This window comes from Eutrigla gurnardus, assembly GCF_963514095.1.
Source record: "Eutrigla gurnardus genome assembly, chromosome: 6".
NCBI lineage: Eukaryota > Metazoa > Chordata > Actinopteri > Perciformes > Triglidae > Eutrigla > Eutrigla gurnardus.
In genome coordinates this window covers 15,725,664-15,751,079 of record NC_139920.1, presented here as the reverse complement: position 1 = coordinate 15,751,079, position 25,416 = coordinate 15,725,664, and the positions used below count along the sequence as shown (strand labels likewise).

The following is a 25,416-nucleotide window of genomic DNA, read 5'->3' as shown; positions in this document are numbered from 1 at the left end:
GTGCAGGATAGTTGGTCATCGAGGGTTACACCCAGGTTCCTCGCAGTTGAGAAAGGCAATACTGTGATGCCCTCGACAGCGACCGATAGGTCCATGCGAGGGCAGTCTTTCCCCGGGATGAAGAGGAGTTCGGTTTTATTCAGGTTAAGCTTGAGGTGATGTGCAGTTGTCCAGACAGAGATGTCAGCCAGACAGTCCGAGATGCGAGTTGCAATGTGAGTGTCAGAGGTTGGGGGAAAAGAGAGGAACAGCTGGGTGTCATCTGCGTAACAATGGTAGGGGAATCCATGCGATGTAATAACAGAACCTAGTGATCTGGTGTATAGTGAGAACAGAAGCGGTCCTAATACTGAGCCTTGAGGGATACCCGTGTCCAGAGAACAGGGTTTGGACATAGAGCCATTCCATGCAACCTGAAAGGTGCGATTTGTCAGGTATGATGTGAACCAGGTGAGAGCAGAGTTAGTTATTCCAAGTTCAGCCAGGGTGGAAAGGAGGATTTGGTGGTTGACTGTGTCGAATGCAGCAGATAGGTCGAGGAGAATGAGAAGGGAGGATTGGGATGAGGCTCTGGCGTCTCGCAGGGACTCGGTCACTGTGAGGAGGGCCGTCTCAGTGGAGTGAGCGGTCCTGAATCCTGATAGATTAGGGTCAAGGAGGTTGTTCTGCGAGAGATAGGATGACAGTTGGTTGTAGGCGGCACGTTCCAAGGTTTTAGAGAGGAATGAAAGAAGAGATACAGGTCTGTAGCTGTGGATGTTAGCAGCATCTAGGGTGGATTTTTTAAGGAGGGGCATCACTGTAGCCGACTTAAAAGCCGCTGGAATGACACCTGAGGTGAGGGACGAGTTGATCAGGGTGGTGAGGAATGGCAAGATGTCGTGTGAGATGTCTTGGAGAAGAGAGTAGGGAATCGGGTCAAGGAAGCAGGTGATGGCATGGTTAGATGTAACAAGTATGTGAACGTCTTCAGGAGAGGTAAGGGGGCTAAAGCTGGTAAGGCCATCAGAGTTGAGAATTAGTGGAGATGTTTTCTGGGAGGTTATAGGAGTGAATGAGGAGCTGATGTCATTTAATTTCTTGGTAAAGTAGTTGCAAAGTCATCAGCAGTAAGGGAGGAAGGAGGGAGAGGGGTAGGAGGGGTGAGGAGGAGGAGAACATGGAGAAGAGTTTCCTGGGGTTGGAGGCGGAAGAGTTGATCTTTGCCAGGTAGAAGGCAGTTTTAGCTGCCGAAACAGTTGAGGTGAAGTCAGAGAGGAGGTGGTGGTGGTAGTGAGCAAGGTCCTCATCCTGGCCCGATTTATTCCATTTTCTCTCAGCCGCTCGCAACAATGATCTGTTGGTTCGCAGAGGTTCGGACAGCCAGGGAGGGGAGGGAGATGAGCACGCTGGTCGTGAGGTGGGGGGACGGAGAGTGTCCAAAGACGAGGAGAGTGAGGACATCAGGATGGAGGAAGCTTCCTCAGTAGGCATTAAGGAGAACTGTTCTATGGATGGTAGTGAGGAAAGAACAGTTGAGGAGAGAGCGGAGGGAGAGAGGGATTTTTAGGTTGCGGCGGCTGGTGACAGTTCGAGGCGTAGAGGGGAGGGATGTAGTGGACTTCATAGGGAGAGAGAAAGTCACAAAGTGGTGGTCGGACACGGTGAGCGGGGTAACAGAGAGTGCCGACGAAGGTCAAGTTGGTTCCCGGCCCGGTATGTATATATATATATATATATATATATATATATATATATAAAATGAGATCCTTTGTATTATATGCCATATATCGATAATGTAGTTTGTAATAGTTTAAAGCCGGCTGGCTGCTGGCATCTCTTTGGTGTGATCGGATATTAACCGTTGATGGTGTCAAGTTTCTTTAACTTCTTTGACTAACTATGTCAACATTAACTTCTGTCACTCTTATTTCCTGACTCACTGTCTTCTTCGGTATGTTAACAGGTTTTTTGTCAAGGCAGGCTCTCCCAGCTTCATCGTTCTGGTTAAGGGCTCTTCATTCTGGAAGCAGTTTTTAACAGGAAAGAAAATACGAGGATTGTGAAAACATGGGCCTTCAAATCTTGGGACTTTTGAATCAATACGTTTATTTTTTTTTTTAACCCCCAGAGGACTGAGTTTGCCCTCTTGATGTCAAGAGCAGGACACATTGTTTCATACCAAATATAAATATACAACAACAAATGAAATCTTTAAAAGTAATCTTTATGGATTATTTGTGCTTTTATCAATACAAATATAAGATGTGGATTAAATACAGCATCAATCAATCAATTTTGTGCATTCGATTTTTTATTAATGTTTTGTAAGGTGTCATTGAGTGACCAAAAAACAAAATGTATTATTATTATTAGTATATGTAATTGGTAGATTAGAGATTGAGGTTAAATACAGAAATAAAGATGAATAATAAAGGAGAAGCTTTGGTCTTAAATTAAAACAATTTGTTAGTTAGTATGATGATTATTATTAGTATTACTACTACTACTTGTGTACAACAGTGACACCTGGTGGCTTGCAAACTGTATAATAGTTCTTCAAGACAGGCCAAAGCACTACATCAATTATAGATGATATTGTTCAATCTCCATCCATCCATCCATCCATCCATCCATCCATCGTCTACTGCTTATCCTGTATTCAGGGTTGCAGGGGGGCTGGAGCCGATCCCAGCTGTCATTGGGTGAAGGCAGGGTACACCCTGGACAGGACGCCAGTCTATCACAGGGCTGACATGTAGAGACAGACAACCATTCACGCTCACATTCACACCTACGGGCAATTTAGAGTCATCAATGAACCTATCCCCATCCTGCATGTCTTTGGACTGTGGGAGGAAGCCAGAGAACCCGGAGAGAACCCACGCTTACACGGGGAGAACATGCAAACTCCACACAGAAGGAACCCGGGCCCAACCCGGGAATCGAACCCGGGATCCTCTTGCTGTGAGGCGAGAGTGCTACCCACTACACCACCGTGCAGCCCTATTGTTCAATATGATACGGTAAAATGATTAATTAAAGATAGTGATACCAAGGGGACACAATTCAAAATGGATTTGAATCTTCATTGTTGAATTAATTTAGGATTCCGGTGGCACCAAACAAAATGCAGCATGATCTGAGCTGAATAACATTTCCTTGAAACACACACACACACACACACACACACACAGCAGCCCAAAGTGAAGCCAGGGAGCTCAGCGTGACATATGCATGCCTCCTGGTTGGCTCACAAAACCAGCTTGTGGGGCGTATCCGGGAGCCATCATTACTGGAGCAGGCTGCATTTGCATCACATTTTGAGGTGGCATTTGCATCATATTTTGATTCTGCATTTGCATTATGTTTTGAGGCTGCAGGTTCATAACATTTTGATGGTGAACATTGATGACTGTGGGATTTTTTTTCCGATGTTTTATCTCACGATGCATCTGACACCAGGAGCACCACTCACAAAAACAAGAAACTGCAATATCCCTACAGATAGAACCCTGCAGAGTCAAAGAAAAATATGTTACATCTTTAATCAAACATGCCGTATCTTCTATAAAAATTGTCATGTTACATGCATCATACCTTGATACCATATCTGTTTCGCATGGCAGCCCTGAGGGACAGGACTGCAGGAGGCACAAACAGAGGTATCCCACAGGCTGCGGTTATGGCGGGGCTGCATATGTCACATAGCGGGAGACAACGGTTCTCTCCAAATTTTCCTGAAACAGTGCAGGCCAGGCAAGGGCAGCACCAGAAACCATAGCAACCTAGAAAACACATAGATGCACCAACAGAGTGGTAGAAACTCGTAAGTAAGTTGCTAAAGATGAGACAGAAATAAGGCCTTAAATAATAAAACATAATTCGTCAAAGTTGTGGTATTTGTTCTTACAAGTACTTGCGTCCTCAAAGCAATCACAGAGACCACTGTTCCAGTCTATCAAGGGTTGTGTTGCCATTTGTTGTTTGAAAAGCTAAGCTCCAGGTGGTGAACAACGAACCTGTTAACACACAGTAATCCCCCTGCACCCGGAAAAAAAATGTTAGATTAAATCTCTCTCGTCTCTTATCTTTATCTCTATTTTTCTCTTGTTTTCCCGCCTTTTCTTTATTTTGTTTCCTATTACTTGTCGTGCTTCATTGCAGTTATATCGACATTTTTTGTTAAGTTGTTGCCATGTATCGCACACTACATCACTTTTCACCTAGAAATGTGCCTGCTTGATTTTTTCTTTTTTAAACTAATATCGACGGCCGACAAGATTCTTTCAACTTCATTGTGTTGCAGAAAATGACTGAGTCCCGAGAGCAAAAGCAACTCTCACATTTGACACCTTTGATTGTGCTTTATAGCCTATATTTCAATATACTTAAGATGCTGAGAATGACTTAATCATCATTGTATTCCCATACAAGTGTCTTCTATATTGATATAATCCATCAGTAAATTTTCAAACCATGACATCACTAGGCTATGCTCCTAAAGAATATCCCACTGGGGGCATCTAGAAAGACCCAGGATGGCTGTTTTTGGCAAGCTTCATAGAAAATACTGTCAAAACTGCTGCATGTGGCAGATACAATAAAAAGTAAAAATCACTTTTACACAATGTCTGACTAAATGTTTTCTGAACTATTATGATAATGATGTCTTATGAGCAAACTTTAAAGGTCTTACCTGATGGAGCCGGACACCTTCTTGGAAACCCTGAAGCTGAGAATGAATGAAATGTTATGTTTTGGATTAGGAGTGGCTTCATGTGCGTGTCGGACAGCTCAAAAGCAATGCTGTAAAACCAGAATCTAGTGACATAAAGAAATGAAAACGAAAGTACATGCTAAGAATAGTATGCCCATCATATTTTAATTACATAGAGTTTGATTACAGCACATTTATTAAGAATGCATTCTTGACATTTAAAAATACCCAGTCTGCCTCTGTTTTAGTGGCAAGCTCGAGATATGTCGTCAAAAACTGCAGCATGTGGTTGATAGAAAGAAAAGGAAAAAAATCAAAGGCCACTTCTCTTCATCTAGTGAATTAACTATTACATCATGTCACCAGGCTGGATTAGGAGTGGCCTTGTGCGTGTCAGACAACTAACCACTAAGTATGGTGCAAAACCTGAATCGATTCAATCAAGGAAATGAAATGAAATGGCATGCTGAGAACAATATGTCCATTGTATTTATGTATCTGACCACACCCAGTATAAATGTTAAGTTCTTCCACTCTATAACACAGAAACAAATATTGGGGAAATGTCCCCACATGGTTTTACATGTTTGACAGTTAAATAATAGAGCGTGATCAAATAAAAGTCACAGAGGAAGTGATGTTTTGTAAGCACTATTAAAATTGCTATGTGGGAAATTTAAACACTTCTGGTCTCTCTCCATTGATAGTAGCATTAAAGATAATGCAGGGTGTTTCCCAGGATTCACCTCCTGATGACAATGACTTGACAGTAAAAGTCATGAAAACATCCATAAAGCCAGGAGGGTTTTGGACCTGTCACAGTTTCCAGCATTTGATGACAGTTGAGGACTTACAAACACAAAATTGTTCTCTTATGAGTGTGTGTGTGTGTGTGTGTGTGCGTGTGTGCGTGTGTGTGTGTGTGTGTGTGTGTGTGTGCGTGTGTGTGTGTGTGTGTGTGTGTGTGTATAAGTATGAGAATATATATATAAATTCAGCATTTTTTGTGTCTGTTGTATAAGGAATGACGCTTTCTATGGAGCTAGAACAGTCTCATAATTCATAAATGCACAAAAAAGATTTACAAATGTATTTGGGGATTTGTATATACATGTGACTCAAAACACAAATACATTTTCAATGCACACACAAATATGTTTCATTTCATATGTAAGTAAAAAATATTCACATATAAAAAACAAGATTCATAAACATATTTCCAATGCACACACAAATCTAAAAAAAAATCACAAATACATGAATGTTAAAGTATTTGCAATCTTCATCAAATACGCATTTGGGGCTTGTTACATTCATATATGAACTGTTGGACCTGTATTTACAAAGTGCTTTTCATTTGTAAACCTCCCTGCATTTGTGTGTGAAACTTTTGAGACTCCCCTGACGTGACTCTGATCCACAAATGCGTTTTTTCTAAGAGGAGGTTGTCTGTAGCCAATCAGATGTCTCCCTCCTTTACAGCCAATCACGTGAGTGTCTCCCCCAAAAGTCTAAAACACAACTCCGCCCGCACCGGTTCATCTTCCCCAGAATGAGGGAATAAATTACTTCCATAAAATGCTTCTTTATAAAAGAAAAATAGATATTTATATAACTGTACACCTAATCTATACAGCATAAAGACAGGGAGCACAGGAAGAAGGGAAATTATCTCCAGAAATAAGGTCGATTCTGGCTCTAGCACCCATATCCCTCCAACGCAACGCACTCACGTGATTGGCTGTAAAGGAGGGAGACATCTGATTGGCTACAGACAACCTCCTCTTAGAAAAAACGCATTTGTGGATCAGAGTCACGTCAGGGGAGTCTCAGAAGTTTCACACACAAATGCAGGGAGGTTTACAAATTAAAAGCACTTTGTAAATACAGGTCCAACAGTTCATGAATGTAACAAGCCCCAAATGCGTATTTGATGAAGATTGCAAATACTTTAACATTCATGTATTTGTGATTTTTTTTTAGATTTGTGTGTGCATTGGAAATATGTTTATGAATCTTGTTTTTATGAAATGAAACATATTTGTGTGTGCATTGAAAATGTATGTGTTTTGAGTCACATGTATATACAAATCCCCAAATACATTTGTAAATCTTTTTTGTGCATTTATGAATTTCTGTGTGCATTTATGAATTATGAGACTGTTCTAGCTCCATAGCTTTCATTATCTTTTTTTAATTATTTTTTAATTTTTTTTATTACATAACAAAATTATTATTTCAACCAATGATAATATACATTTTATAGTGCTTTTTCAACAAACACAAAGACAATACCCTACAAGATGAAAAATCTTGTTTTATTTCTAAAAGTAGGCCAGAAAATATCACTTCTAAGATAAAATAGTCCTTATAATAACTAACGTCACATCATCACGTCACTTATTATTAATACTATAGACGTTTTAATACAGTAAATCTACATTTTGAACTGTATCGCTAAGTATCACTGTAATCAGATTATAATTTTGAAAATGCGTATGAGCGTATGAGTATACACATCCAGCATCATGTTCTGTGATTGGCTCATTGTGTTTCTGTCTGAACCAACCAGAACTCATCACCTCAATGATGACGTTGTAGTTCATGTTCTGTGCGTAGTGTGGCTCCTTGGTAGTCTGGTTTTCACCATACTAAGGTCAATCTTTTAAGATTGAACATTAGTCTGGGGAAGCTGCGCTTTGTTTCTACTGCTCAAGAGGCGGGATCAATGGGCATCGTTCAAATGACTCCGTACGCAATTGGATAGTCCTACAACCAATCAGAGCAACTTTCCGGACAACAACTGCTGCTTCGCGTCGCTTATGTTTCGTCATCGTCACGTCACCGGCCAATAGCGTGCCAGGAGAGAATGGCCGTTTCTGATTGGAGCCAAAGATTCTGGCAATGTAACAGCGAAAGTAAGCCGTACGTGTCCACAGGGGCGATTTTAAACGCGTGTGGACGCGCCGCTTCCCAGTATTGCACGCTTGGTGGGCTGCCACTAGAGGATGATTGACAGGCGCTCTCCTTTAAACAACACATTTTTGCGAGCGTTCCCGAGGCGGCGAGTCGAGCCCGGCGCCTCTGATTAGCATAAAGTAGATTCGACTTCAACTTTAGGCAAATGAGGAGCGGCCGACTCGCGCGCCGTCTCTCGACATTCGCCGTGACGCTACCAGAATGCATTGCACAGCTTTTCACATAGACAATGAATGGGACGCGGGGAAACACCGCTGCCTGTGGACACGCACCTTGAGGGTGTCCAGCCTAAACTGCCGAGCGAAATCCAAATTTCCCGGAAGTTTCAGGCAGGGTTCACCCAGCCTAGCTCCTTGGTCCTTGCTGGTTTTGTGTGTGTGCATGATTCTATCACAGTAAGTTCTCTTTTGTGTTTATTTACATAGAAACTGTAAGTATTTTCTACATTTCTATGTAGACTGTTCATTCCTATTCATTTACATGGTTGAGATACTTGCTGTGCACCATGCTTATTTAGACATGTCACTAATGTTTATGTCACTATGTTTATGAATATAACTTCTTATCTTGTACGTTTTACTTCAGATGTTTGGCAATAGATGTATATTTAGTTGTATAGCTTGTTATAATACCTAATATAATACGTAATGTAATAATAAGAAGAGGATTGCAATGAATGCATAATGCCCATCTGTATGAGTCTTCTGGCAGTCATTTGTCATAGAGCGCCCTCTGTTGAGCTTCAGGATAAACTACAATGTGATGTTGCTGAGCAGTACTATGAATTTCCGAATTCTAGAAAACAAAGCTAGATAAATATCTCTTCCATTGAAACATAGAAACATAGTGAAGAAAATAGTTAAATAAATAAAAGGGATCTATGAAGTGGAATTTTTTTAAAATCATAATTGTTGTCTTTTACTTATAACTAGATTTTGGAGGAAACCCAAAACTCTGAGGTAACAGTGATGAAGTGGCAGGTCAGCGTTGGCTACAGGCGTTTCCCAGGATGACACAGGTGTAAAAACATCCATCAACGAAGGATTTTTTTGTCTGACTCTGCGTGACACGGTTTCTGACAGCTGATGCCTTATGAACACAAAACTATCCTGCTGGCATGCCACAGTAAACACATGAGCCTTTTGTCTGTCATTTATTGTGATTCCACCCACATTAACCAACCAATCCACCTCAGTGGAGGAACTTGAGTGAGCAGAGGTTACACAAAGCACATAAACAAAATGTCATGCTTTATATTTCTACCAGGAACTCAGTGTGTTGTTGACTGAGTTTCTGATGAAAATACAAAGCAAAGTTACTTCAATATCTCATTCTGGCAAACAAAATATTCTTACAAACAAAAACATTTCCCATAACAACAAATTCAAAGTTATTTAAAGCAATACTAAAGTACTTTTTAGCGCCTTAAAATAATGTTTCCAAAATAGTTTCAGTGGTTCATCACCTCAAAACCGGGTGAACGGCACTTCAGCATTCGCATCCGCACTATGTAACTTTGCCTCGTCGGGTAGTGGTTTTGTAGTTCCAATGAGACTACAATTTGACCTGCTTTACGGCAAGCGTTACAAAAGCCGGTAGGTGGAGGCTCTGCGTGGAGATCAGTGGGAGAACACCCGGCAGGTGCGTGGAAGATACCTTGCAGCTAGGTACTTTTTAAATTGGCGTAATGGCAGAGCTTGCAAAGAAAAGGAGGAGTATAATGTCCGATGAGGCGAAGAAAAGAAAACGGGAGCATGACAAAGCTTGAACGAGAGTGAATATCGGACCGGCTCGTTGGCGAGAGCTGAAGGAGGCTACAAAATGCAAGACGGATGGTGACTTGGCTTTGTTACTGCTGGACTTGTAAATAATACCGGTAATCTTTTTTTTTTCCAACAGTGTGCATCTGTGTACAATAAATTGTTGATTATTTTATTGGCTCACGTTAGCTAAGGCATTAGCTAATGGGCTAATATATATGTAACTGTCGCTATGGCTCATGTTAGCTAAGGCGTTAGCTATTGTGCTAATGTAACTATTGCTATGGCTCATGTTAGCTATCTTAGCTAAGGCTGCTCTACCTTGTCACTGGATATCGTTCAACTCGTTCATCGTTTCCAGAGGCGGTTCTGCATACAAACAAATAACGTGCGTGCGACGGTAGGCTAAATTATGTACGACTGCAGTAATGGACAATCCCGCTTCCAACCTGTAGGGGATGTTGCTTTAATCATATAAATAATCCATTAATTTTATGTGGTTTTCAAAAAAGAATAATTTATAAAGGATGGCATTTTTAAATATGTATGTGATAAATGCTGCAGATAATAACAATACTTCCAATAAAAACCTACACATAGTATAACTAATGTACTCAGGTTTAAAAATCCTCACCGGAGACACATTTGGTACATTTCATGAAACAATGCTGTGTTTTTATTTCTTCAACATACAAGTAAATCTAAAGCCCCAACAGACAAGTAAGTCTTTTTGTAATGTTTGGGAAACGGAGGCCGATGCTCTGCTCTCATGCTTTTTAGCAAGATACATCGTTGGTCTTTAAAAAAGAGCGATAACGTGATCATATCGATCAACTTCCACCATAGCATGCCATGATTATCATTATTAGCATTGATTAGCATTATGGGACAATTCAAAAATTATTTTTGTATATCATTCTAAAAAATAAGGTCCACTGTATCCTCACCAACACCGCCCACACCTAACCAATAATAATTTGAATTTACAGTGAACGAGCACAACTTAGTCAGACCAAAGATAGTTAATATGAGCTAAGACAGAGCAGATCAATATGAAGACACAAGGCTCAGTAGGAATTAACCATGACGCCTGCTGGAGCCATCATCACTGGAGCCATCATCACTGGAGGAGGCTGCACGTTGACAATGACTGTCTGGTTTTTCTTGCGATATTTTAACTCGCGATGCATCTGACACCAGGAGCACCATTCACAGAAACAGGAACTGGCAATATCCTTACAGAGAGAACCCTGTGGAGTATGATTGCATTCCCGTCAGTATTTACTTCCATACATTAAGCAGACAATCGTTTAACACGTGTTGTACCTTGATGGCGTATCTGTGTCGAATGCCAACCCGTAGAGCCAAGGCTGCAGGAGGCACACACAGAGGTAGTCCACAGGCTGCGGTTATGGCGGGGCTGCATATGTCGCATATCGGGAGACAACGGTTCTCCCCAAATTTCCCTGAAACGGTGCAGGCCAGGCAAGGGCAGCACCAGAAACCATAGCAGCCTAAACAAAATACAAATACAAATGTATTGATAGTCTAAGTGTCTTTATGTGACTGAAGAAAGACACACACAATGAGAAAAATATGACATCATTTGAATAAACACGATTGAAAGTGTGGATTCTTACAGGAACTGAAGTCATCACAACAGTCGAAGAGGCCCGAGTTCCAGTCTGTCAGGGGATACGCCATTGGCTCCTGAACTTTATCACAGATGGAGAACAAGTAACCTGTCAACTAGGGTTGTCACAAGAACCGATACTTTGGTACCAATTCGACACGAAAAAAATTATTCGATACTTGCTTTTTTCTGGTATCGTCAGAACCGAATATACAACTTTTCACTCGGCGAGCCGTGTCGATTCTTGGCAGAACAGACAGGGGCAGTATACGCGTGTGAGCAGCACAGAGCAGTAAGCGGCGCTGAAGAAGAAAACTTGCCGTCTTCGAAAAAAAATGGCTTCAGCAGGTGGGAGCGAAAGCACAACACGTCTCGTCGACAAGACAGGTGCGAAGAGTCGCGTGTGGAAATATTTTGCATTCGAGGCGGATGAATCCGGAGCAATTCTTGATTCAAACAAGCCGACATGCAAAAAGTGCCTTATAAGCACAGTATTGTTTGTTTTTATACTGGATGGCTATAGGTCTGTTGGCAGCTGGTACTGCAATTTAAATTCTTTGCAAAAAGATCTTAAAGCACAGTGGTGTTAAATACTTGACAGTTTGAAGCAGTTTTCAATAAATTAGTGAATTTAAAAGTACATGGGTCCTGTTGTTGTTTTTTTTTAAATTGTGGTATCGAATTAGTATCGAGAATCGTGGAAATTCACAGGTATTGGTATCGACTACTGAAATTCTGGTATCGTGACAACCCTACTGTCAACACACATAAATCAGTGCATAGCAAGAAAACCTGGATACAATAATTGTGTGAAGCACATAACAGAAAAGTTTTTTTTTTAATTTCATCCTCAAAATTTCATGATCTGAAGAAATTTGGGACCATAATTGGGACACGGTCATAAAGACATGTAACGACAATGTGTTGAAACATAAAGATGCTTATAGGTTTAAGAAATCTGCATAAATATTACAATCACAGACGTTGTCTAATGTTTTTTACCAGTAATATTTAATTACAATATAATGAAAGTAGCCTACTGCATATAGTATTCAAGATTTGTTTATTCGTCCCAATGTCAAAAGGCTGCCACATAAAAATACATATAATACGTCACATGGACAGACACAAGACCCCCCCCCCCCCATATAGTCAATCAAAATCCGGACGCTGACAACAGAGGAAGACACCAGAGAAAACTCCTCAGCAGGTTGTCGCTACACCCTTCAAGGTGTGTGACTCGTGTGATTATGTGGTTGTACACGAGTCAGTGACCCCAATTCAATTTTTTTTTGTCCACAGCCATAGACCCAGTAGAAGTCGCGAGGATAAAAATCACAATTTCTTGTTGTAAATTCCCTGCATTATAATCCAAGCACATACCTCGTTCATTGTGTTTTTCATATTTCAGTATATATAGTAAATACATATACTACTAGTAAGTAGCTGTGAAGTCGCACAGCTACTCATCCTAACATTAACCCGTTGTCTTCAATAAACAACTGCCTGTTTTGGGGAAAATTTGTCTAAAACTGATGCATGTGGCTGTATTAGAAAACAACTTGAAAATAAACTTGCTTTTCGTAAACCACCCCTTCTTGTGAGCTACCAGCCTGTCAGATGAAGCTTTTATTTCACTTTCACAATAAAGATTACTTATCAGCAAATTTAGAAATCTTACCCGATTAGAAAGCCTTGTTGCCACCTTGGAAAGCTGCGAAAGAATACACCTTGCATGAGGAGTGGCACTCGATCCATATTGAGAAAGTAAGCACAACAATGCTGCAGAACCGGAACCTATGTGCAAATAGAGATGTAAAAAAACAACAATGAGTGTGCACTAGTATGCCCATTACATTGTATGCAGGTCACATGTAAAAGGTGTGGCAAACCAGTCGGACACCAAGCTATTTTTTAAGAGAGTGGACAACTGCACATGATTTTCATGGGTATATTTTTATTAAATGCAAATGTGACGCCCTGAACCTCAAAATCGCCAGTGAGTTTTAAAAGTCTGTTCATTAAAAAAAAAACAACAACAACATATTATACATCATCAAAACATACAGCAAATTTGACATGCAACAAAAAAGCTTGCAAGAAGCTCACAACCAGTAACGTTGTTAGGCCTATTTAGAGGGGCTGGAGCTACCCTAAATTGTTCCCAAGCCCCCCCAAAAAATATTATTTGCCTTTTTACTTATTTTACTTTTTTTTAGTCTTTATCTTCAGAATCTCATACTGATAAAAAGATATACATAGAGTTTTAGGATTACAGCATCATACTCTGTAGAAAGAATATACTTTAGAAAGAAGCATTTCTCTAAAGCCTATTTGTCTTTTTGTTTTACAGACACTGTTTCCTCATTTTGCTGGAATAAATACAGAATAAAAACATACAATATACAGTTATTTGGGTAAATTCATATTTACAGTCTGTCACTTTACAAAATGTTAAATTCATCAATTATTTCCCCATTAACAATAAAATAGACCATAGGTATAGGACATGCCTACCTTGTCATTGACAGATCCGTCCAATGAAATTAACTACTAAGATTACTTAGCTAACGTTTACCTTGAAATGGAAGCTAACTTTGTTAGCAGCTTGGGTCCAGAGTCCAGATGGAGTCCAGATGCAGCAAAGGTACCGCTCTGCTGCTTGTGTTCGTCAGATCCCCCCGCCGTTCCTCGCCAGTCCAAATATGCTCACTTTCATTCACTAGTTGCACTGAAATTGACAAGACACTTATCTGCTGTATCAGTATTACATCAATATTACATTTCCTATGTGACATATTGGGAATTTAGTTATATCTTCCTTTTTTACAATTCAGCTTACTTTTGTTTTTTTAAACTGATGCTGTTTGATATTGCACCATCCCTTGTGTCTGTAAGCCTGAAAATATTTGTGTTTGAGGTTTATGTGTCCTCAAGTTGGTGAGTATAAAATAATAATGGTGCATGCCACTTAGTACTGTATTGTTCTCTGAATATTCAAGTGCAAACTAATGCCAGACCACATGAGTGAGTTTGCTATTTTATGAAACCAGAGAAGGGTAAAACATGCCAGTTACAAAAATTATATAACTGATAATGTGTGTATTAGATTTACAGTCGATGGGGAGGGCCCATGAAGGTTTAGGCCATGTATGTGAAGTCCCACCTGCTTAAACATGCTCCTGAGACTGCACAGGAATGTATTTTTAATTATTTCACTTCAATTTTGTGGTAACTGTACAGTAGATGGGGCTTTAATTCTACACGACATATGAAATCACTGTTTTACTGGTGCCATACCTTGATTCTTTATTTCTGTCTCATGGCAATCCTAAAAAAAAACTGCATATTGAAGAGCTATGTCGCACCTGAATCCGAACATACACAGTGTCAAGAATGTATTGTAACAATGTAGAGATATCTTTCATTAATATCAAATGTGAGTGTAGAAATATAAATAAAGCCCAAGAAACCCTGCAAAAGAACCCAGCTGTCACGGTATTTGTTTTATTGTTCAGAGAGAGACATCCCATCATTAAAGCTTCATTACGCATCATTAAGCTAGAGGCCTTGTTGTTACCTTGGCAGTTGCTGCTGAGATCTGGCGACTGTGAGGGCCAAAGCACATCCGCACGCAAACCATTTAGTGACGAGCCTGGAACCCTGTATTCAATTATTCCAGTTTTTAAATTGAATTTATATTTTCATACATTTTCATAAACCAGGCAACATCTTAACGGTGTTTACCCCCATCATTCCTAACTTGTGGTAGAGCATTGAACTATCCCACTCAAAAGAGGTAGTGTGGCATGATTTAAATATTACTCTGCGGCAATGAGACTGTCCTCATTTGTAGGGCCACTGTAGAAAGGCCAATATTTTAACATATTTTCCATTGCAAAGCTTGAAAAGGAACATCCTTCTGTGCTGTAACACTGTAGATCCATCTTTCCTGAACTAAATAGTGGAAAAAACTTAACTTAGAAACATAAACACTGACAGTAAAGAGAGCTTAATTCTGATGTGCATTTTTATCTGTGGAATGCCACAGGGAGTCTGGCCAGTTCTGCTGAGGTCATGTGCCTGTATGTCTATTAAAGTCACATATTTGCTTCATGTAAAGGAGAAAAAAGTAGCCTTTGGTCTCTTCTTAACCAGTTGTTTAGGCACCACTGTTTCCAGTAGCCTCCTCACCAGGTCCAGTCTTCCCGTCCTGATCAGAGCCCTGGATAACTCTGTGACCTCGGCCGTATGAGTTCTGTAAAGGCACCTCAGCTCGGACTTCACAACGTCCTCTGGGTACCGCTCCTCTGCCTTTTGCACCCACAGCTCCAGCTGGGTGATGGCCAGGCTTGGGTCCGGGCCTGCCTGCATGAAGAGAGTCAAAAGGGCCTGTAGGAGGCAGCGCAGGGCTGCGGCGTCCGTGTTCCCCGGCCTCTCTAACTCCACTGCCAGTTTGAAGCAGTCCGCAGCGTTCTGCTCCTCACCCTTCAGCAGGAGGCAGCGTCCCCGGAGCATGTGGAGGTCCGGCAGGCTGTCGCCCAGCTCAAACTGCAGGGCATGGGACAGGCTGACCAGCGCACTGTTCACTGCCATCTCATCCACCAAAAGACTCTCCTGGAGGGCATCTACACCCATGTAGTAGTACACCTGAGGGAAGAAGAGTGAATCTGAAAACCCCGCTGCTGTAGAGATCCACATACCTGGCTCATTATTCGTTTGTCTTTACCTGTGCCATCTGCAGGTGAGTCCGCAGACATTGACGTACAGTCAGGACCTTGTCCAAGTCTTTTCTGGCCTCAGTTAGATTCTGTCGGTCTGGGATTCCACCGTGACCGTGTTTAACTTTCTCAAGGTCCCTGACATAGAGCATCATATTGATCTGAAAGGAAAACATAAATAAAATGCTTGTACTAAACACATTACATTTCATCAAATGTATCAAAATCATCACTTTATGTAGATTTTAAAGGTTCACTTTTACTGTATTTATTGAATAAAAAAACCTACAGTGCACTAATAACTGTTTATACGTCACAGCAGCTACACAATTAGATCAAATAGAACAGATATGTTATCTTTCAGCCATTTTAAACATATGCAAATTACCAAGCATAAAAGGGATTTCACATGGTAATTGACTGAGATTTGCCAGCTTGGTTCTGGCATGGACTTGATCGGCTGCAGTACCTTGGCACGGGTGCAGTAGGCCTGCCAGTTGAGCTCTGGGTCTGGGAGCACATTTAGGGCCATATTGCAGATCCCTGTGGCCATCTCATGTTTGCCCAACAGAAAGAAGACCTTTGCCAGAAGGTTCAGGGTGAATGCATCGTCGCTGGCCATGTTTATGGCCTGAGGACACAGACATAGAAATGTAAATATATTGAATGAAGTCGCTTGACTTCATTATTAACGCAGGTGGTCAGAATAGATACTGCAGGGAGTCAATCATTCAAATGTCCTAAACGTGGGAAGGACACTTATTTGATGAGAGAGGTTAGAAAATATGTGATATTATATGGGAAATGTATTTGTTTTAAATCACATCAACACACACCAAATACTAAATTTCACAAATAACATAAACAAAAAGCTAAAGTCACTTTAGTTTATTCATATGGATTGAAACATTTCTACTTGTACATTTCTCCACCAGGAGAATCATGTGTGGGTTTGTTTCCATGTGTCCAAGAGTGAGTGTGCACCTCTGTCTGTCCACAGCTAATCTTGTATTCTGATCAGACATCCTGCATCTCCATTCTCCCTCTGCCTGCTCACCCTAACGTTGGTCTGTGCTCCAGAAGTTAACGTCGTAAATATTGTGAAACTAGAGCTAAGATGATAATCTAAAATGGAACAAAATGCTGTTCTATTGCTGTAACATTCACTGGCACAAAGAAAAGTTTAAAAAAAGGAGCCAGTGAACCTGCGGTGTGGTCTCCATGTCCTTCACTGGCACACATCTCTTCCAAAGCTGTCAGATACACTGTGTAATATCCTACAGCTCATGTTTGGCATCTGACTTAAAACCCATAATATCCCTAAATACAAGATGTTTGACTCTAAGACGGAGGCGTCCACGCTGGCCCAGCATTGGTTGCTACTAGCAACTGAACGTTCAACTGAAATAAGCTGCCTGCAGCAGAACACTGACAGGAATTTAAGCAGGACTTAACACAAGGGGAGAGATAACTTGTCCCACTTGTTCTTGCACAATATTTGGTGATAGGTTTCAGTGTGTGGGTTAACTTACAGTCCCATAGCACGATAGAGGATCAGAGGCGGAGTAGCCACAGTCATGTATGGACATGGGAACAGTGGAGAACTCATCCTTCCTCTCCAACATGATGCCAACATAACACCAGGCAAGAGCTGAGGGGAGAAATCACAGTGGGGAGTTTTTATCAGTGTTCTACATAAAGCATCCGTTGTCTCCCTCTTTATCAGATATATTAAATGTCGGGCCCGGGACCTCTAGGGGGTCCGCAGAGTTACAGCAGGAGGTCCCCAAAATTTTTATTAAAATATGTCAAAAAGTATACATTAACATTAAAACAACATCTAATAAGTAAATATAAATGTTAATTGTTGTGTAAATGTGAAATTGTGATGTAGAAAGGCCAATATAGAATTACAATATGTCCCATATATATGAATCTGTCAACAATTATTATTTTAATGGCTTAGCATTGTATACATACATCATTACAAAGTACCTTTATACATGGCCTTATAGGCTGGACTACACATGATTATTGGCCAGGTTTAATAAGCAACACAATTTTATACGATATATAATAGGGGGTCCCTCCACCAGGGGGTCCTTGGCCTGAAAAACGTTGAAGACCTCTGGACTAGATCAATAAATGGTTGTTACTAATGTATGTAACAACATCTTACATCAATTGCCCTTTGTAAGGATTGCAATTTACATTATGAACTATAGAAGGCGCAGAGGATCGAATGGCTTTAACCAAACATCACCAGCAGAGCTACAGTTTCTCATATTTACTCTCCCATGTTTACCTTTGTGTTGTGTTCTCTCTGATTCCAGTGTTTCCTTCAGAAGCTTCAGTCCCTTATTGTAGTGAGATAGTCTGGAGTATTCAGAGTCCTTTTTGGTCTTTACTATGTCTTCCAGTCTGCAGAGAGGAAATCACTTAATACAGATTACACATTAAGCGACGTAGTGGTTACCTTTTGATGGTTTTGTTTTTGTACCTTATATAGATAGTTGCCATTTTAAAATACCAGCTCCGTTTTTCCTCTCTTGGTATCTGAAAAACAACAATACTCTTTACTAACAGACATAAAGTGACACTTTCACATGCCCTGCAGCATTGTTTAATTGCTATTCCAACTGAACACTATTGCACTTGTCTTTAATAAAAATAAGCACGCTTAAGGCTCTCCTGATTTGTGTTTTGAAAGATAAAATTGGATGTCTTGATTTCAGGGAATATTAGTGTTTTATCCATGTCATTGTGAGCCCAGTTTCATATTCATAAACCTTCTGAGCAGAGCCACATCTTCTAACTTCATTAAACATACCAACAAATGTATAGAAAACATGACCAATGATTCAGTGCTCCTCCTTACATTTAAAATAAATAAATAGTAATCCTTAACTATACTTAAATTACTGGAAAGTTCTTCTACTTTAAATCCATCACAGAAAACAACAGCCATGTTAAACAGACAATCTCACCAGCTGACCCCCATAGTCCAGCGCTCTGTTGTAAAGGGTCAATGCTGCCGTCAGTCTTTCTCTCAGGTCGTCCTCGCTGTACAACTCCACGTCGTAGGGATAAACGTACGCCTGCTCAGCCAGGCAGCGAGCCGCCAGGATCATAGACTCTTGTTTACAGGCCTCTCCAGTGTCTAACCCCATGAGCTGGGACACTTTGTCCACACACTCCCCTGCATCCAGCTCCCTCTGCAGCTTGTCGTACACGTAGCCCAGGTTGGCCCAGGCATTGAGGTTACCAGGATCTTCTTTACAAATGCTTCTGAAAAGGCAAAGATTAAAGGTTAAAAAAAATATCCCCTTCAACTCTGGAAGTTATTTAAAAATGTTTCATATTTCATTTTTTATTTTATGAAAATCAACGTTGGATTGCCATAACAATTCGAAAATGATGTTGATCCTCTACATACGTGTCCCGCTCTCAGGACCATCAGGTCTTGACAACTATCAGGTGAATTTCCCCCTCAGATGAATTGAGATAAGTTAAGTGATTAAAAAAATGTTTAATCACAAAACATTTCCGACTAAACAACATTCCCATCAGCCTCAGACATACTTTTTAGTGCTCATTATTATTATGAACATCCATACGTTCATTATCTGTAACCACTTATCCTATTTAGGGTCATAAGTCTGTCACAGGGCTGACAGACAGCGATTTAGAGTCATCAGTCAACCTAATATGCATGTCTTTGAAATGTGGGAGGAAGCCGGAGAACCCAGAGAGAACCCGGAGATATCCTGGAGAGAACCCGGAGAGAACCCAAGCAAACAAGAGGAGGACTACTACTATTACTGCTACTGCTGCTACTACTGCTGCTGCTACCGTTACTACAACTACTACTACTACTACTACACCATGCAGCACCATAACAGTGAATCATCACCTGAATATTTCCTCAGCTGTCTCAAAGTGTTCCAGGTGAAAAGCCAGCAGACCCAGCAGATTTCGGACAGCGTATTGTAGATATCCTGCTTCAGCCTCTAGCTCGCCCCGCAGGCTCTCCTGTTTTAGGTACGTGTCTCTGAGTCTCAGCTTCGCAGGCCCAACAGGTTCACAGTTGAGGTTGAGGTCCAGGTGGAAGTGGCCGGGGATGTAGTCCAAGTCCTCTATGAGGGACTCTATATCCTCTTCGCTGTTTTCCGCCATGGCCTGCTGCACCTCCTTCTCTCTACCTGCTATTTAAAATAGACGAAAATGCAATAAAAAAAGTATTTTGGTATAGTGTGAGCCAAGATCCTGCGTAACAAAATACCTTGTCCTTCTCAGCTGACAGTTCAATCGACTGTGACAGGATTCAACCACCAACTCACCGTGCAGACAGGTTGAACAGGTCAGTCTTGGGAGTGACTAGGGAGTGGAATAGTTAGTGTAAGGGTAGTATTTAACCAGAGATACATATTTCTACTGCACTTTTTTGTATCAAATCAGCCTTTTTTATTCAAAATCCATAAATATACAAATCATAATCGTCATCTCTTCACATTTGTCTTGTTTTTATTAGTTGGCGCTTTATCTGAAGCACCATCTGACAGGCTGGTATTACGTACGTCTTGAGTTTGATGTTTTGTTTTGGAGAATGTTTCAGTTGGGCCCCTCTGTGTCAGCTGTAGAAAACCGAAGAATGTGAACCATCAGGATCAGTGGGAATCCTCACCGAAGGAAACAACCTCATCCAAGTTTTTTCTTAAAACTTGTTCTTAAGAAAGTTCCAAAGACAAGTCTACGTCAGATTCATAACGTGTTCTCAAACCGCAGAGTTGTTTGTACCTGTGCTCTAATAAAGAGATGTCATTGTAAATTGAAGGCGTGTGCTGGTTGATTCTAATTAGGGCATGTTAACGCCCTGCAAACCCCCATAAAAGATCATGAGACTGCAGGGTCATGTGCCAAGTGAAATGCCAAAACAAAAGTCCACAGCGCATAGGACTCCAAATAATCATGTTTGACTGGGTCATATAAACTTCTACTTACTAATTGTTCTTTCTTACATTTTTCTCATGAAACTTAACACCCGATTGGCATCTGTATGTTTACTTAATGAAAGTAAATGGAGATATTAGAGTAATGAAAGACAGCGCCACTATTTATTATATCTATTTGATGTTGTTCACACCGTATGTATTGTAACATATTTTTATTACCCATCACTATTCATGACCACTATACATACACAAAACGTACTGCTTTTTTACTGCCTTGCTAAACGGCATTTCCTAGTCTCAGTTCTTGCACGCACATGACAACAGGTTTGAACCTTATCATAAAAGAAAAACATGCAGCTGTCTGACGAGTGACAGAACATGTAAACACCTAGAGGAGAAATGCAAATACTCTGCAAATAGTTACAAAAAAGTAAACATTGACTTTGAATCCTCATTTTCCTGCAAGTTACACAATATCATCTTCAGAAAGAAGAAACACACATGATACGAACATTTCTGTTTCAGAACGCTTTTGTGTGTGTGTGTGTATATATATATATATATATATATATATATATATATATATATATATATATATATATATATATATATATCCAAACTAGTCCACTAGAGGGTAAACTTGCATTATAATAAACCAGTGGAACAAAAGGGGAGAGGGAGTTGCAAAGCGATGTCTTGATGGGCTTGACAGACCTCCATCAAAAGTGGTTCACAAGCAAGTGCAAGCTCTCAAACAAGACAGGAAAACTCTCCACAAAGCCTCAGCACATGAGAGATCGTCAGAGGGAAAAGTCAAAGATATTTATCAGCCCTCCACTGACAGCTGGGTGCAATAACAGCCTGGTGAAGAAACAAATCAATAACAAAGTCCAGGTTGGGAGGATTATAGTAAGAACAAGGCCAATATAAAATACACTCAGGATGTAAGTCCCAGAAGTACATTTGGCTCAAGGAAGCGATTGTCACATGCAATAAAATGCAACCAGCACATTTCCATAAATGGACTTATACCCTGGCTGCTCTCCAGTCAGCATATACTGTAAAAATCATTTATACTATCACTATCATTTAAATAAGGAAAATGAGGGGGAAACAAAATGGAATGCTCCTCTCAAGACACATAATAAATTGAAAATATTCAGAGGGCATGCAAACCACACACAAATGCCGCAGCAGGTTTGAGCGGTGCTGAACCATCGAGGCTACCTCTGAAACACCTACCATCAGAATGTGTGGCATAATGTGCATCAAAGTACTGCACATTTGCCTCCTCGTGGGCAGTCTTTTCAAACTGTACATGTGGGTGTACAGAAATCTGACAATGTTTTCCTCTCGACAACCGTTGCCATGGTGGCCAATGGATACCAGGCTGATTGCATGGTAACAATGATAAAAGATGCTTGTTTGTGTAGCTGTGCACCCCCCAAGCCAAAGACAGTTTTTGAGCAGCATTTCACTCTTAACGGTTCCGGTTTAGATGATAGTTTAGATCCCAGCAGCCAAGAGACAAAACAACGGCATTATGGAGAACATATTAAGCCCTAATAATCCTTATAGCATTAGCAGCACTAACCTGGAAAAAAAAGTGGGATTACGATACGTGTCCCACATACTGATGAAGGTCATTTATGCTGTCAAACTAACCCTTTGGTAACCTACATATTAATCTTAATTTCTTGCAAAAAAAAAAAATGAAAGTGTAGAACTGATGAAGAGTAACAAACAGGGACGACAATGGAAATGCTTCAACTTTGCAGCATCAAAGTTCTCAGAAGTCCTTCTCTGTAGGGACGACACATTTACATTGACAGGAGCAGAGTCGGGACATTTGGGGCCCCTCACAAGATGTGACACTGAATACAAAGGATCACAGTAAAGCCTTGTTAATCCAGACTGTATACCTTCCCTCTAAATTGAGCTCTCGTCTGTCATTGCCTTTGGGACACCTTCACTGTTTTGTCTGCTCAGAAGCATTATTAAGAATGGAGGGATTAAATGAGTGAGTATGTATTAGGTTGTCTGTTCTCCATCTTGAACTAAAGCTTCATCCTGGTATACAGGCTCAGTAGCACTCCTGTTATTGTTGTATCAGAAAGTGGGAGGACAGCCCATAATCCACTTCATATCCCAAATCCTGCTTTTAACACGTTGTTATTCAATGCAGATTTTACTGCAGATTCCCCCTTTATCCCTTATTCTCCTGGGACATACTTGTACATGTAATAAGTGGTCACAGCAGAAAGCTCTGCCTTTTTAAGCTACCCCTGTTCTTATTCCACTTCTCTCTGACAGAGAGCAACTCTTCAGCTCCCCAGAGACCTGCTTTGGCTGCGGTTTAAAAAACATTGATTGTCTCTTTGTACTGTCTTAATTTGTAAAAGATGTATATTTTAGCACGCTACATTTTCAGGAAATCTTAGCAGAGCAAATTTACCAGAAACGATGACTAGTGGGATTCCTCTTTATGATTTGTTTAATCTCTTTATCACATCCCATCTTGCATAAAAATGTACAAATTGAAAGACATTGCTCTCCTTTCATTACTCAGCACTGGATAAAACAATCTCAAGGCATATAGGCCCATGAGGAAAATGTCAGAGGTAGAAATTACCACACATCTTATTGATTTTATAACTGACAACAGAACTCAGAACTGTGAGGGGGGCTGGGAGAAAGTTGTCATGTAGAGCCCCAGGGCGTGAGTGTGTGTTGAGAGTAATGTGATAGTCTTTAGTAACACAGACATCTGTCATGCTTCATTACACTGATCAAACTATTTATCCATCCCAGCCCACAGGGACTCTGCTGCTTCTAAACACAGTCTTAATGCAATACTATGAAACAAGCTTCGAGATCTTTGGAGTTTAACTCATATGAGATTAATAGTAATTAGATACAGATTGGTATTTGTGCCAGGCTTATCTGTTGAATCATCCCAACTGAACTGAGCTACGGAGTGATATGTGCAGACTGTTGTACTTACTCAGATGATCTGAGTAACATGGTGCTTTATAGTTATGTTGGTTTAATGAGTGCACAGCGAGGATGGCAAGAATTGTTAGTGATGAAAGCAGTGGCATTTTAAGGCGGAAACATGGTGCAAAAACCAGGATATTACACAGTTTGACACAATACGCCATTTGACATTTCCCACACAGCGTTACCTGTTCTCCTGAGTGTGCTGTTGTCAGTTCAAGTAACGTCAACTATGTAATAGCAAGCCCACATGTACTTCGTCTCCTGCTTCTTTCGTGTTAGGTAACGTTGGTGATCTTCTCAGAATGCTGCTTGAGATCCCGAACGCCTCTTGTTGACCAGGTAACATTCTTATAAACACACGGGAAGCAAAAAAGACGAGGAAAAAAAGAGTATTTTTTTCCGCGGGAAAACAAACCTTGTTAAATCCCCATCAATAATGTTAACTTGTATCAGTTAATCAGATTGTCTGTTGCTTCTCTCAAAAGCAGTAACAAAGTGGTGAAATTAAATTAAATGTTCATTTAAAATTAAAAACCAGGCAGCAGCACCATCTGTGACTTGATGTGATACACAATCTAAACAATAAGGCGGTTACTTTAACTATATTTGTATTCCAATTATGTTGCTTAAGGACAACTTTGAATGACTTCTAGGCCTGCTTGTAGTGTTTTTACACTGTGGTAGGCTACTTCTTTCTCTTGTGTTCAATTAAGCTACCTGTAATTAGTGCTAAAGTCAGTGACTAAATGTACTTAGTGACATTCCACATTATGTACTTAAAGCATCACTAAAGAGTTTTTAGTGCCTTAAAATAATGTTTCCAAAATAGTTTCAGTGGTTCATAACCTCAAAACCGGGTGAACCGGGTGAACCGCATTCGCTCTGCGGCCCTCTATTGGCTGTAACCGCACTATGTAACTTTGCCTCGTCGGGTAGTGGTTTTGTAGTTCTAATGAGACTACAAATTTGACCTGCTTTACGGCAAGCGTTACAAATGCCGGTAGGTGGAGGCTCTGCGTGGAGATCAGTGGGAGAACACCCGGCAGATGCGTGGCAGATACCTTGCAGCTATTGTGCTAATATATATGTAACTATTGCTATGGCTCATGTTAGCTAATCTTAGCTAAGTCGTTAGCTACTCTACCTTGTCACTGGACATCGTTCATATCGTTCATCGTTTCCAGAGCCGGTTCTGCTTACAAACAAATAAGGTGCGTGCAACGGTAGGCTGCGGTAGGCTAAACTATGTACGCAGCGCCGTCGTATAGGGGGGAAAGGTGATGACAATTCTAAGGGCCCACAGCCCGCTAGGGCCCACACACAGCCCCCAGTAGGTGGCAATGAATGGGTAGAGGGGCCCACACCGATATTCTTTCAGGGGGCCCAGAATTCCTAGCAACTGCCCTGTATGTACGACTGCAGTAATGGACAATCCCGCTTCCAACCTGTAGGGGGACAGAAGAGGAAACTTCTTAAGTGTTGCTTTAAGTAAATGGTTTAGTTCACGGTTTAGTAGAGCGTTTGTTTTTATTTTGGTCGTTCACAATATTCCAACATGTTCCCTTCTTCCTGCTTTATTTTGAAAGTCAACCGGAAGCTCCGCGATGTCCTCACAGCTGACTTGACAGTCTGGGATCTCCTCCGCTCTCCCACTCTGCGGTTGCTGGTCGCT

General features: G+C 40.8%; 2 protein-coding genes across 3 annotated transcripts; both read right to left on the bottom strand.

Moving 5' to 3' along the window:
- Positions 1–10,082: 10,082 nt before the first annotated feature.
- On the bottom strand, positions 10,083–12,810 carry LOC311014537 (cornifelin homolog A-like). Of its 2 annotated transcripts, none has more exons than XM_084011192.1 (4): positions 12,753–12,810; positions 11,079–11,153; positions 10,765–10,952; positions 10,083–10,688 (listed from the first exon to the last, which is right to left on the bottom strand). In XM_084011192.1, the coding sequence occupies exons 2-4, from the start codon at positions 11,140–11,142 to the stop codon at positions 10,506–10,508; spliced, it is 435 nt and encodes a 144-aa protein (XP_083867318.1). In that variant the 5' UTR covers positions 11,143–11,153; positions 12,753–12,810; the 3' UTR covers positions 10,083–10,505. The 2 variants fall into 2 exon arrangements, with proteins under 2 accessions (XP_083867318.1, XP_083867317.1); XM_084011191.1 differs by having other exon boundaries at positions 11,079–11,180; positions 12,753–12,808.
- A 1,734-nt stretch (positions 12,811–14,544) lies between these two features.
- On the bottom strand, positions 14,545–20,091 carry ttc22 (tetratricopeptide repeat domain 22). Its single transcript, XM_084011042.1, has 8 exons — positions 19,706–20,091; positions 18,780–19,080; positions 18,293–18,348; positions 18,098–18,213; positions 17,325–17,443; positions 16,262–16,423; positions 15,801–15,953; positions 14,545–15,721 (listed from the first exon to the last, which is right to left on the bottom strand). The coding sequence occupies exons 1-8, from the start codon at positions 19,966–19,968 to the stop codon at positions 15,185–15,187; spliced, it is 1,707 nt and encodes a 568-aa protein (XP_083867168.1). The 5' UTR covers positions 19,969–20,091; the 3' UTR covers positions 14,545–15,184.
- Positions 20,092–25,416: the final 5,325 nt, after the last annotated feature.

What these genes read in the sequence shown, in the direction of transcription:
- ttc22 (XM_084011042.1), bottom strand. Translation starts at nt 19,968, where the DNA reads ATGGCGGAAAACAGCGAAGAGGATATAGAGTCCCTCATAGAGGACTTG. An exon ending in TGGACTATGGGGGTCAGCTG is followed by an intron (nt 18,349 to 18,779) that starts GTGAGATTGTCT and finishes GTTGTTTTTCAG; the next exon opens with ATACCAAGAGAGGAAAAACG. An exon ending in CCTACTGCACCCGTGCCAAG is followed by an intron (nt 15,954 to 16,261) that starts GTACTGCAGCCG and finishes TTTTCCTTTCAG; the next exon opens with ATCAATATGATGCTCTATGT.
- LOC311014537 (XM_084011192.1), bottom strand. Translation starts at nt 11,142, where the DNA reads ATGGCGTATCCCCTGACAGACTGGAACTCGGGCCTCTTCGACTGTTGT. An exon ending in TTGTGATGACTTCAGTTCCT is followed by an intron (nt 10,953 to 11,078) that starts GTAAGAATCCAC and finishes TATTTTGTTTAG; the next exon opens with GCTGCTATGGTTTCTGGTGC. An exon ending in GACACAGATACGCCATCAAG is followed by an intron (nt 10,689 to 10,764) that starts GTACAACACGTG and finishes CATACTCCACAG; the next exon opens with GGTTCTCTCTGTAAGGATAT.